This window comes from Grampus griseus, assembly GCF_964374135.1.
Source record: "Grampus griseus genome assembly, chromosome: 12".
In the NCBI taxonomy this organism is placed as follows: domain Eukaryota; kingdom Metazoa; phylum Chordata; class Mammalia; order Artiodactyla; family Delphinidae; genus Grampus; species Grampus griseus.
In genome coordinates this window covers 11,085,901-11,100,012 of record NC_139006.1, presented here as the reverse complement: position 1 = coordinate 11,100,012, position 14,112 = coordinate 11,085,901, and the positions used below count along the sequence as shown (strand labels likewise).

At 44.8% G+C, this 14,112-nt stretch overlaps 1 protein-coding gene across 1 annotated transcript in view; it reads right to left on the bottom strand.

Annotated features, from left to right (window-relative positions):
- The window catches only part of VSIG10 (V-set and immunoglobulin domain containing 10), a 36,950-nt gene that overhangs the window by 13,250 nt on the left and 9,588 nt on the right, over positions 1–14,112 (bottom strand). Inside the window, exons 3-4 of the mRNA XM_082668213.1 lie at positions 4,366–4,668; positions 2,419–2,679 (exon numbers count right to left, since the gene is read on the bottom strand). Of these exons, the coding sequence (XP_082524339.1) occupies positions 2,419–2,679; positions 4,366–4,668 (564 nt within the window). The remainder of the gene's footprint in view (positions 1–2,418; positions 2,680–4,365; positions 4,669–14,112) is intronic.

The following is a 14,112-nucleotide window of genomic DNA, read 5'->3' as shown; positions in this document are numbered from 1 at the left end:
CATGCTGAGCACCTAAATCCTACCCAAAAAGATTTGCTAGATCATGTGTGGAAGGTCACCAGGAAAGCAGTCAGCACTACCTGGATAAAAGCAAGGGTGCTGGGGTCAGACCAGCCTGGCTATGTGTTGGCTCCGTCACTTACGAGCCAACTGATCTTGGGTAAATTAGTTCACACCTGTTATCATCTGCAACTGACCAATCATTCTAATTTGCAGGCTACTGTGAGGATTACAAAGAGTAAGTTAATAAGAAAGAGTCAAAGACCATCTGAGCGCAGCAATCTGAAAGAACAGGACTGAGAGGGGACTTCCCTGGTGGTCCAGTGGTTAAGACTCCGTGCTCCCAATGTAGGGGGCCCGGGTTCGATCCCTGATCAACCAACTATCAATAGATCCTGCACGCTACAACTAAGACCCTGTGCAGCCAAATAAATATTTATTTATTAAAAACAAAAAAAACGGGCTTCCCTGGTGGCGCAGTGGCTGAGAGTCCGCCTGCCGATGCAGGGGACACGGGGGTTCGTGCCCCGGTCTGGGAAGCTCCCACATGCCGCGGAGCGGCTGGGCCCGTGAGCCATGACCGCTGATCATGCGCGTCCGGAGCCTGTGCTCCGCAACGCGAGAGGCCACAACAGTGAGAGGCCCGCGTACCGCAAAAAAAAAAAAAAAAAAAAAGAACAGGACTGACAGAGGTGAACATTTCAAAATCAGAAACTGCTCATCACTAGCAGAAATGTGGTTTAGGAGCCAAATATGCCAGAAAAATATCTATAACGTGCATGACAGTTCTATGAAATTAACTGACTCTTATGGAATAATAAGAAAAGATGAACAAGCCAATAGAAAAATGGACAAAATATGAACAGATAATTCACAGACAATATATAGGAAGTCAGTACGCATATGAAAACTATCAACTCCACCAGTGATCAAAGAAAACCAAATGAAAACAATATGCCATATCCCAACTAGCAAACAGGAAAAAACTAAAAATTTAATAACACTCGATGTTGGTGGAGGTACTGGGAAATGAGAGAGAGTGACTGCTAGGGTTTCTTTTGGGGGTGATGGAAATATTCTGGATTAGAATGGTGATGGTAGTATAATATTGTGAACATACTAAAAAAAAAAAAACAACAATGAATTATAAACTCTAAAATAGTGAATTTTAGGGAATTCCCTGGCAGTCCAGTGGTTAGGACTCTGAGTTTTCACTGCCGAGGGCGCAGGTTCGATCCCTGGTCAGGGAACTAAGATCCCACAAGCTGCACGGTGCGACCAAAAACTAAAAATAAAAAAAATAGTGACGTTTATATTATGTGACTTAAATCTCATCTTTTAAAAATGGTCCCCAAACCAATTGGGTCGGATTTGGCCCATGAGGCATAGTTTACCAAGCCCTGTCCTAGGGCAGAAAGCGAGTCTTGGTCCCTTCTGTTGCCCAAGGCCAGGTATGGTACCTGACACAGAGGGGACACCCGGGAGCAGTGTGCTGAATGAGTTAGTGGGAAGGGTGAACCATCTGAATGCCACTTGCCTGGGAAAACAAGCACCTGCTGACACAGCAGGGCTCACTTCTCAGCATGTCAGCTCTCCACAGCTGCACCTCTGAGGATTATCCTCGTAAACTGTGAGGACAACCTCACCAGGGCCAACACAACCCAACACACTCTGGCCCTGGCTTACGCATTGTATTGGTTTCCTGAGGCTGCCGTAACAAAGTAGCACAAACGGGGTGGCTTAAAACAACAGATATTTATTCTCACAGTTCGGAAAGTCTGAAGTTCTAAATCAAGATGTCAGCACCTTGCCCTCTATGAATTCCTGGCCCACAGAAATCGTGAGATAATGACTGTTGTTTGAAGCCATTAAGTTCTGGGGTAATTTGTTCCATAACAGGAGATAACTAGTAAATGAACCTTGTCTGTCTTGTTCACTGCTCCATCTTCGGTACTTAGAAACTGCAAGGGAAAACTAGCTTGGACTACAACCAAGAAGTTTCATTAAGCATCTTTAAAGTTTGAAAGGAACAGATGAAGAGGGCATTTGGGGTTAGCAGATGCAAACTAGTATATATAGAATGGATAAACAACAAGGTCCTACTGTATAGCACAGGGAACTATACTCAATATCCTGTGATAAACCAGAATGAAAAAGAATGTGTGTATACATATATTTGTGTGTGTGTGTGTGTGTGTGTGTGTAACTGAATCACTCTGCTGCAGAAATTAACACAATATTGTAAATCCAATATACTTCAATTAAAAAAAAAAAGCAAAAGGAAGGAAGAAATGGAAGGAATTCAGTTCACTCCAACACCCTGGGATTTCTCTCCCAGACCTTCTTTCAAAGGGTTGTCCCAGAAAAGAGGAAGGTGAGTGGACCCCAGAACCCCAGGACAAGGCAAAGCAGACTTACTGATCTGTACCACACAGCTGGCTCCCAACTCCGGCCCCACTATGTGGCTCCCGACACACTTGAACTTCTTGCCATCCAACAGCTGGTGCTGGTTCAGCATCTCAACCCCCAGCTTTGACGTCCCCATAACCACACCTCCTGGCTCTTCTGTCCACAGGAGGTCTGGGTCTGGGTATCCTCCGGCCCAGCGACAGCTGAGCTGCAGCGTGAACAATCCTGGCGACAGCTCTGCCCAGCACTGAGGGGCTGACGGAGGGGGCGCTGCAAAACACCAGAGGACGTGGCCTTAATCACAGACTAAGAGGAGCCACTGGGCTGACCCTATGGGTTACAGAACCAGGGTATCAGAGAAACGTCAACCCCAGTTAGTGTACTTTGAGATAGCTCCTAGCACAAATTAGTGCCTGACACAAGTTGGGTTTCCTCGGCTGGGTGTTAAATCTTGGAAGAGATTTGCATTTCTCACTAGCCACGTGTGGCTATTTAAATTTTCATTAATTTAATTACAAATTTATTTCCTCCATCAGACTACTCACACTTCCTAGTCATCACACATGGTAGCTATTAGACCATACAGAAGAGAACACTTCCATCATCACAGAAAGTTCTACTGGGTGCTACTGGTCCCTAGAGGGAGTTGCAGGAAGGAGAGTTATTCATCCCCAAACCTCAACACACACTTTTTTTTTGCTATGTGCAAGTACCACTTAAAAGAATATATAAAAATTTAACAAATTACAAACCTGTTGTAACCTATGTGTTCATAATTATATATAAAATAATATATATTATATATGTATGTAGATAGTATATATATTATGTATGTCATATACCTTTATATATTTTATATCATATAAATAGAAATTTGGATCTTAATTTGTAGATATGTGGCATCTAAAAGAAAAATTATTGGAAATATACCAAAATGATGGTTAGAGTACAAGTGATTATTTTCTTCTTTCTTCTCATCTGTTTCCTACAACAAGCACATATGACTTTATATACGATAAATGTCATTTATGATAGACAGCATTGAGACTTACAAAGGCTCTGAATAATGTATAAAGTAAGTGTGTCATTGCCCTGCCTGCTAACTGTCATTCTCATGCTCCCTTTGGTTAGCATGGATTAGGAGTGCACCCTGTGTTTATTTCTACAGTGGTTTTCCTCCACTAAATGTGTGCATAGGTGCATTGGGTTGTTGTTTCTTCACCTGAAAAATAAAGATTCATGAACTATTGGTTCTTAACAGCGCTAGAGGGCCTGTGTTCACGGAGAGCGTGACAGCAGATGAATGGATAAACAAATTGTGGTAGAACCATACAATAGATACTCTTAGGCCAAGAAATGAAAGCAAGTACCGACACAAGCTACAACAAGATGAACCTTGAAAACATGATGCTAAGGGAAAGATGCCAGTCCCCAAAGGTCATATAGGGTCTGATTCCATTTATATGACATGTCCAGAAGAGGCAAATGCATAGAGATAGAACATAGACTGGTGGTTGTCAGGGGCTGGGGGAAGAGGGTATGGGAGTGACTGCTTCACGGATATGGGGTTTCCAATTTGGGGTGATGAAAATGTTTTGGAACTAGATAAACGGATGGTTGCACAACACTGTGGATAGACTCAATGCCACTGAACTGTACATCTTAAAATGGTTAATGTTATGTTATATACTTTCACCTCAATTAAAAAAAAACTTTAGACCTGGCATTCATTCCCCTCTATGACTCACAGGGACTCTCCCGTACTCCTAGTTAGCAGTGAGCTTCCAGAAGAGGCAACACTCTCTCTGACACGTGTGCGTGTGTGTCGAGGGAGCTGCAGAAGCATGTTGGAACCTGTGCACCAGGTAAGTCTTTGTATACAAAGGGGAGGCACACACACGCAGTTCACAAAGGGTCAAGGTGAAGGAGTGGGGGAGGGGAGCACTTCTTACGCACAGTAGACCAGGAGCTCGGTGGTCACCTTTCGATGTCTCCCGCCAAGCATGTTTGTGGCCAAACAGCTGTAGTTCCCTTGGAGGTTCTGCGACATCAGTAACAGCGTGAAGCAGCTGGCCGTCAGGTTGTTTCCGAAGGGCTCGGTGCTAGAATCCGGGGCCCGGAACCACCACTCAACCATGGGCGGAGGCCAGGAGCTGCTGCTGCAGCAGAAATCCACCTGGGAGCCCTTGGCCGCATACAGCGTGCCGTTGGGGAGCCTGCCAGTGCTGGAGATGTTGACCTCAACCTGATAGGGGCCTCCTGGGAACGACAGAGCGGGTGGGGAAGGCGTAAGAGTTAACTGGAGCCCCTTACCAGCTCTAAGAGACACAGAGATGATCAGGAAGCAGCCAGTGAGGATGACAATATCAACCACTTATTGTGTGACAAACACTGCCAAGTGCCCTTAGCCATGCTTTAATTTACTCCTGAGCAACTCCGTGAGATTTACTGAGGGGATCAGTCCTTACAGAAGACGGAAAATGCAAATCGCCCCTTTTCAAAAACACAGATGAGTGGAAAGGATATCTGTGCCTTAAAGAGTTAATATAGCAGGACTTCCCTGGTGGTCCAGTGGTTAGGATTCTGCACTCTCACTGCCAAGGGTCTGGGTTCAATCCCTGGTTGGGGAACTAAGATCCCACAAAAGAAAAAAGAAGAGTTAACGTAGCAGGCCTGAGTGCTTTCCTTAGAAAGGCCTGCCTGCAAGGTTGGCCTGGGCTGGCAACTAGGAGCTTGGATTTCAGGGGGGTTCCCACCGTTCCCAGAACTGGTAAGAGTGGGGTTCACCAGGCCTTAACTGTTTGTACAAACAGTGTGGCTTATGCTGAACACCTGCTTTCCTGCTGAGAGTCTGGAATTTTGGTATGTGCTAGGCAGAGGATGCCTATGTGACAAGCCCCAGTGAAAACCTAGGGCGCTGGAGTCTCTATCGAGCGTCCCTGGTAGGTATTCCACACGTGTTGCCACAACTTGTTGCTGGAGGAATTAAGTGTGTCCCACGGGACTGCACTGGGAGAGGACTCTTGGGAGCGTGGTCCTCATTGTCCTATGAGTTCTCCTAGAGAATCAGTGAAGCTGGGGGTGGTCTTGGGGACCCCTGGCACAATTTCACACTGAAAGACAAGAAACATTGGTTCCAGTCCCAAGTTTTAACTCCACTTACTAGCTGTGTGACTTTGGGCAAAGTATTTAACTTCTCTTAAGCCTCCATTTCCTCATCTCTAAAATGGGGGTGATGCTAGAACCCACTTTATGGAGTTGTCATGACAATTAAATGAATTAGTATCATACAGCACTCAGAACAGTGTCAGAAAGGCCGTCCCACGATTGGTACCCAGTGCATCTAAGATCCTCTTTGATCTTATATATACTAAAGTCCTGTAGTGTGTTGCCTCCACCAGAGACTTCCTCTTAAGAAGAGTCCAGAAAGGGCAATGCTTGGCCAAAGGGATAAATCTATGACTGAAGAATTTTGGACAAAAATATGCCCAGGGGATAAATTATTAGGGGGAGGAAAGGCTTTGCCAGATCCCCTCAAAGTACAGAAGCTACTTCCACCTATTCTGGGGCCATTGTATAACGATAGAAATTGTGGGTTTCTGAGGAAAATATTCTTGACAATATGCTTGTCTATCAGGGCTGGCTCCTAAGAGTTGCAATGATTTGCTGGAATCATGTCACCTCCCACAGAGGGTCTGGGGAAAAAATTATACTGTAGTTTAGGAGGTGCTCAAATATCCCATTGCCTGTTGCTGACTAGTTGGGTAGGTATGTGGACCAGCAGGTCCTAGGGAGTGACCACAGCTGGCGAGCACCCAGCCAAGCACAGGGTACCTCTGTGGTATTGGTAGCCACACCTGGGCCAGCAAAGGTACTGTGTTAGATTGGACCATGTGGGTCTTCCAAATTGTGGTCTGAAGGGCCACAGAGGCCTGTCACGAACAATGAGACCCCCAGAAACTGGCTGGGATGGGGCTTTTTTTTTTTTTTTTTGGACTGCGCCACGTGACTTGCGGGATTTTAGTTCCCCAACCAGGTATCAAACCCTCGTCCTTGGCAGTGAAAGCACCGAGTCCTGACCACTGGACCGCCAAGGACTTCCCTGGGAGGGGCTTTTGACCAACACAATGCTGAGCAAAACATGGGTTTGGATAAAGGGAATGGATGAGAACGCTGTAGGCGGAAGGGTTAAAAAAAAAAAAATCAAATGAGAGAACCTGAAGTGCCTTCTGAATTAAGTGTTCATAGGTTACAGCTTTTTTATAAACCTTTGGGTTGAGTCTGCTTTCTTAATTAAAGCTGACACCATCTTCTTAAATCCCTGGGGTTCTTCCCTTACTCTGACTAAAAAGAAGGCGGTACCCATTTCCATCCCTCCCACCTCTCTCTCCACGCCGCTAATATTCCTAAACAGAAACCACCAGCCCTTTTTGCTTGCAGGGTAATGGTAGCAATCACTCGGAGAGACAGACAGGTAGGAGAGGAAACAAAAATAAAACAGCAAATAAATAAAAATACAGCGTGTTTACAAAGGTTCAGCATCTTATGGAGGCCTTGGTCATGTCAGTTTCTTGGATGGATGCCTTAGCCTAGTGGTTATGAACTTGGACTCTGCATTCAGACAGACCTGGGTGTAAATTCTACTGCCACTTCTAGACAGACAACCTTGAGCAAGTGTCCATCCCTCCTATTCTCACCCTCCTGTCCTTCCTATGAAATGAAAAGAACAGGAGTAACTTCTATCACCAGGTTATTGAAGGATCCAATGAGAGAATATAAGCAGAACACTTAGCCTGGTGTTTGACATGTGGTCAATGTTCTATGAATGTTATCTGACATTATTAACAGTAGTATACTTGTAGATTGATTCTAGAACATGCATCGGCAAACGGCCCACTGTCTGTTTTTGTACAGCCTACAAGCTAAGACGGTATGTACAGATGAACATCCACAATCGATTTGATGAGAGAGAACACTAACTTTGAACCCCAACTAAGTGAAATGTTATCCCTCCCCCACCCAAAGAATCCCATTCTTCTCATTAGTAGGCCTGCACTACCAAAAAAATGTACTAGGTTATGGGAATTCCCTGGCAGTCCACTGGTTAGGACTCAGCGCTTTCACTGCAATGGCCTGGGTTCAAACCCTAGTTGGGGAACTAAGATCCTGCAAGGCTCATGGCGCGTCCAAAAGAAAAAAAAAATGTACTCAGTTATTATTATATTTTGAATTTTGTCAACAAAAAAAATGTGGAAATTTGTTTTCTCTCTTGTTATATAAGTACTTATATGATATCCTCGTTTTTACCTGTTGACTCAGAAAGACTAGAGTATTTACCGTCTGGCCGCTACAGAAAAAGTTTGATTCCTGTTCTACAACAATCCACTACTGCTGCTGCCTTCCTGTTCTCTGTAGTCATTCTTGACATCAGAACTCACTTCTTTCCTTCCCCACCATAACTATAGGTTGGCCAGTCAAGTGTCTCAAAGAGTTAATTTACATCTCAGGGACCCACAAAATAGGAGATTCCCATCTTTGTATCTTGGGTTCTTTGACAAGACGAAAAGTTATTTTCCTACATTTATTCTTCACACCAGCATTTTTATTTGAAAATGACCTAAGAATGTACTGACTAGCCTCTGCTAACCAGTGGGTGTACCTGTTGTTCCACAGTGGGACAAGATCCTTGGGGAAACTTACAGAGTGTTTTGATATCACTTAGAGATGGAACATAAGGAATTCCCTGGTGGTCCAGTGGTTAGGACTCTGCGCTTTCACTGCCGAGGGCGCAGGTTCAATCCCTGGTCAGGGAACTAAGATCCTGCAAGCCGTGTGGCGCAGCCAAATTAAAAAAAAAAAAAAGAAGGAGATGGAACATAGAGGTGAATATAACAACCCCACTGCCTCCCCACCTCCCTAGTGACCACTGATTCTGTCCAGAAGACCAAAATCCAGAGGTCCTCAGCCTCTTACAAGCATACATCTCTGCTTCAGATGAGCTTGGCAAGACTCAGGTTAATCAATCTTTGGGCAAAGTTCATCCCATCTTCTGACGGGGCCAGCAATCTTTCTTCAGTATGCCCAACATCCCCTTTCCCTAGGACCTTATGTTGTGATAGGGCACAGTGACACCATCACCATCACAGAACGAGTACAAATCAGATGGGCCCAGTTAGTCGGGGAACATGGGGCTTTCCTGAGACTCCCTTTCCTGGAAGTTGGGACTGGCAGCCACATTACTAGCTAAACAGGAGCACTCCCATCCTCCAAACCCCAAATCCAAAGGGGCTCTTGGAGGTTGATACAAACCAGCTTCCTCATTGCCCATGTGCCAACCAACTCAAATGCTCCCTCAACACTTGCTGGGCCTGAGAAAAATAGACACAGGGAGAGTCTGGCATTGTGTACCACTCAGCTCCCCAGTGGCTAAGGGATCATCTCTTGAAAGAAGCACAAATTCTACCGGAATATGTTAAGGGCTGTGCTACCCACTCCACCCACTCCAGGCTTTCTGCAGGTAAACACACAGTGGTTCTAACCTCGTATCCACCTGACTTGGAGGCAGGAGCGGATGGGTAGGTAAGTCAGTGAAATAAACAGCTGTGGCAATCCTGAACTGCTCTGGACTAAGGGATTTCTGTACCCTCAGAAGCAGCAGTCCCAATCTCAATGGCAAGACTCTTCAACTGCATCATTAACTTAACAAGGAACAGTGCAGAGTTCTTACTCCTGAGATGAATGACAAAGTCACATTGCAGTGCCCATTCCAGACAGGTTGTATCACCCCAGGCCTATAGAAAACCTCACTCCCTAGAAGGCAGAGGCACCAAATGCCCACTGATGGATAAGCAGAGATCCAGGTGGTAAGGAGGGAGAAAGCTCCCAGCCCTCATACGGCCAGCTTCATGTTTCTGCAGCATCTCTGTCCATTCACACATTCAAGGTGACTTACAGTTCTTTGTATATCTTGGATATTAACCCCTTATCAGATATATCATATGCAGCTATCTTCTCCCATTCAGTAATTGGCCTTTTTGTTTTGTTGACAGTTTCTTTCACTGTGCAAAAAGCTTTTTAGTTTGATGTAGTCTCATTTGTTTATTTTTGCTCTTGTTTCCCTTGCCTAAGAAGACATATCCAAAAAAAAAAAGTACTAAGGCCGATATCAAAGAGCATATTGCCTATGTTTTCTTCTAGAAGTTTTATGGTTTCAGGTCTCACATTTAAGTCTTTAATGCATACACCTCCATATCAAAATAATAAAAAAGATTAAACAATGGGCAGAGAAACTGAATAGACATTTTTCCAAAGAAGACATACAGATGGCCAACAGACACATGAAAAGATGTTCACCATCACTGATCATCAGGGAAATGCAAATCAAAACCACAGTGAGATACCACCTCACACCTGTCAGAATGGCTATTACTAAGAAGACAATGAATGACAAAGTGTTGGAGAGGGTGTGGAGAAAAGGGAACCCTTGTGCACTGTTGGTGTTGGAACGTAAACTGGTGCAGCCACTATGGAAAACAGTATGGTGATTCCTCAAAAAATTAAAAACAGAACTATCACACAATCCAGCAATTCCACTCCTGGGTATTTATCCAAAGAAAATGAAAACACTAATTAGAAAAGATATGAGACTTCCCTGGTGGTCCAGTGGTTAAGACCCCATGCTTCCACTGCAGGGGTCATGGGTTCCATCCCTGGTCAGGGAACTAAGATCCCACATGCCATGTGGCATGGCCAAAAAAGAAAAAAGAAAATATATGTGCACCCTTATGCTCACTGCAGCATTATTTACAATAGCCAAGATATGGAAGCAACTTAAGTGTCCATCAACGGATGAATGCATAAAGAAGATGTGGTACATATATACAATGGAATACTATTCAGCCATAAAAAGAATGAAATCTTGCCATTTGTGACAATATGGAGGACCTAGAGGATATTATGCTAAGTGAAATAAGTCAGATGGAGAAAGTCATAAGTGTATGATTTCACTTATATGTGGGATCTAAAAAATAAAACAAATGAAAAAACATAAAACAGAAACAGAGTCATAGATACAGAGAACAAACAGCTGGTTGCCAGAGGGGAGGAAGGTGAGGGAAATTAAGAGGTACAAATTTTCAGTTACAAAATAAATGAGTCATGGGTATGAAACGTCCAGTGCAGGGAATATAGTCAATAATTATGTAATATCTCTGTATGGAGCCAGGTCATAACTAGAGTTATTGTGGTGATCATTTTGAAAAGTACAGAAATATCAAATCACTGTGTTGTGTAACAGGAACTAACAATGCTATAGGTCGCTTATACTTCAGAAACAAACACACAAAAAGACTCATAAAAAGAGATCCGATTTGTGGTTATCAGAGGTGAAGAGTAGGAGGGGAACTTGGATGAAGGTAGAAACTTCCAGTTATAAGATAAATAAGTACTAGGGATGTAATGTACAACATGATAAATATAATTAACACTGCTGTATGTCATATATAAAAGTTAAGAGAGTAAATCTTAAGAGTTCTCATCACAGGAAATAATTGTTTGCTGTTTAATTTTGTATCTATATGAGGCAATGGATGTTCACTAAACCTACTGCGGTCAACATTTCATGATGTATGTAAGTCAAGTCATTATGCTGGACACCTTAAACTTATACAGTGCTGCATGTCAATCGTACCTCAATAAAGCTGGAAGAAAAAAAATTTTTTTAACAAAACAAGAAAACAAGGTCACGTACAGATAACAACTTGCCACACCTCAGATTTTTTTCCCCTAGCTTCCAAGGCCATGTTAGAATATTTCCAAACTTTTCTCCTTAAGAGACTAAGTTATCAACCATGTCAGTAGAAAGATGGGAAAAGCAAGAGGCACGAAGGTCTTCTTCGAAAAGCCCAGATGTACTCACGGATGAGAACTTGAGATGCATTTTTCCCACAAGAATCCAGTCACCTCCTTAACCAGTTGATGGAGGTAACATGGACCAAGTGCATATACACCGTGTGCCCAACTCTATGCTGAAGTCTGTGCGTGTTTATCTCATGAATGTGTGCAGGGAATCTGTGCCTAGCTTCCACCATTACCCCTGAATTCACAGATGATAAAACTAAGGTTGGAGGAGTTCAAGCGACTTCCCCAAGGTCACGAAGACAACAGCCAGCAGGACCTGCGTTTGAACCCGGGCAGCTGGGCCTCAGAGTGTATGCCCTCAGCCACTCAGCAACATCACCACCCTCCCGGAAGTAGTGGTTGGGTCAAGCCTAATCCATTTTCCTAAATCTTCCATGCAGAAATGAGGGCTGAATTCCAATCTGAGATGCCAAGGCCTCCCCTTCTGCCACTGTCTGAGGAGCAAGAAGGGGCTCCCTGGTGCCCAGAAGGGTCTGGTGTTGGCCCGGGGTCTCTCGTGGAATGGGGACGAGGCCTGACGTTCCAGAGGGCCCTGGTGTCTGTGAAACCAGAGGACACCTGTGCTATGGACCGAACGTTTGTATCCCCCAAAATTCACATGCTGAAGCCTGTCCCCAGTGTGATGGCATCTGGAGGTGGGGCCTTCGGGAGGGGATTAGGTCATGAGAGCAGAGCCCTCATGAATGGGATGAGTGCCCTTATAAGGAGAGACCCCACAGAGCTTGCTTCCTCCCTCTCTGTTCTCCACCAAGGAGAGAAGACACACATCTGCCAACCAGAAAGCAGGCCCTCACCAGACACTGCATCTGCCGGCACCTTGATCTTGGACTTCCCTGCCTCCAGAACTGTGAGGAATAAATGTTTGTTGTTAAACCACCCAGACCATGCTACTTTTGTTATAGCAGCCCAAACTGACTAAGACAGCCTGTGTCCTGTTTTCACGAACAAGCCCTACACCAGTCAGGGACCCCCTATGTTTCCAAATGAAGAAGTTTCCTTAACACAAATCATACCACAGTAACTCAGGGAGCTCAAAACACCATTTGGGTTTAGTGATTTTTTTAATGTAAATTCACTTTCATCATAAGAAGACCTTGCATTTATCTCCCTACAGGGCAATAATGAAACTAATCCAACCTCCAATAAACTTAGCCAATGATTAATAAGTGAGTGTCAGATAAAATCATCATAAACCACAGAGAGTGATAATAAAAAAAAAAAAGCCCCAAAAGTTGTAATGCCACCTTACTCCTCTGAGGTCAAAAGCAAAGACACTTATTGACAAGACTGACATGAAGGAATTATTATTATTTTTGGCCGCATCGTGCAGCACGCGGGATCTTAGTTCCCTGACCAAGGATCGAACCCATGCCCCATGCGTTGGGAGCACAGTCTTAACCACTGGACCTCCAGGGAAGTCCCGAAGGAATTTTTTGTGTGTGGGGGGGGGGGAAAGGGGGTTCATTATTGAAAAAAACCTCTGCCACCACTGACGCTCAGAACTGGATGCCAGAAATTCCATCGCTGCCCCCTCCAAGGAGTGCAGTAATGGTGGAGAGGGGTATGAAGGTGAGGATGCAGTGAGGAAAGAGGCAGCGTCCTGCTGAGGAAGGTAGGTTTGAGAAGGAAGTAGAGGAGGAGGCTCAAATCTTTCAGAAGCAGCAGCAGCCCAGCCCTGGGGCCTCCTAAGACTGCCATCTCAGGGGAGCACAGTTGCCCGGCTCTCCTGAGCCCTGTTGCGGCCACCACAGGTGCTGATGCAGTCCTCCTTATCCAGGAAGTTGTTCTGCTTCCTTCTGCCCCTGCCGTAAGCAAAGGTCTTGCAGAGCCTGGACTTCGCATTGTAGAAGTACCCAATGAACAGGGCCCTGCAGAGACCCACGTAGGGAGGCTCCAGGCAGAAGGCAGGGTGCAGGGCCTGGGCCTGGTTGCTGTTTTCACCCCCTGAGGTGCTGCCACCAGGGTGCCCAGGAAGACTAGAAGGGCTGCAGAGAGGCAGAGCTGGCTCATCTTCGTGGCCTTGCAGGAGGGCTTCTCCCGAAGGAATTATTAATTACCGTTTGACAGCTGGAGTGAGGGAGGCCTGTTGGCACCCGCCCATGGGCTCACAGTGAGAACCAATCAGAACTGGGCCAAATTGGGTGACATTTTTTGATACACCCACATTCATTCCTGGCCATTCAGCAATTCATCCATGGCGTCTCCAGACCCAAAAACACTGCATTCGCAAATTCCATAAGCCTTAAGAGCTGGTGGAAAACGTACAAACCATCCAAAAATCTAGACGTGTCCTTGAAGCCTCTCTTTCCTTCATCCTCCACTTCTAATCCACCAGCAAATCTTGCAGGTGTACCTCCAAAATATTTTCTGAACCTGTACATTTTCACCAAGGTCAGTGCTGCTACCCTGACTCTGGCCACTAATATCTTACACCGCCGATTGGCTTCCTTGTGTGGTTTTTTGTTTGTTTCTTTGTTTTTAGTTTCTTTAAGTTCTTTTAAAAGAACTTAATGGAGTATAGTTGCTTTTGGTTTCCTTGTTCCTTATTTTACCAGTCTTTCTTGAGACCGCACACATCCATTCTCCACGTGTAATTCAAATGATACCACATCCCTGCTTGCTTACAGCTCCAGGAGTTCCTCCTGCACCCAGAATAAAATCCCAATTTTTGACCAGGTGTATTAGTGTCCTGGGGCTGCCTTAACAAAGTAAGTCAAACCAGATGGCTTAAAACAACAGAAATTGATTCTACCACTGTTCTGGAGGCCAGAAGTATGAAATCAG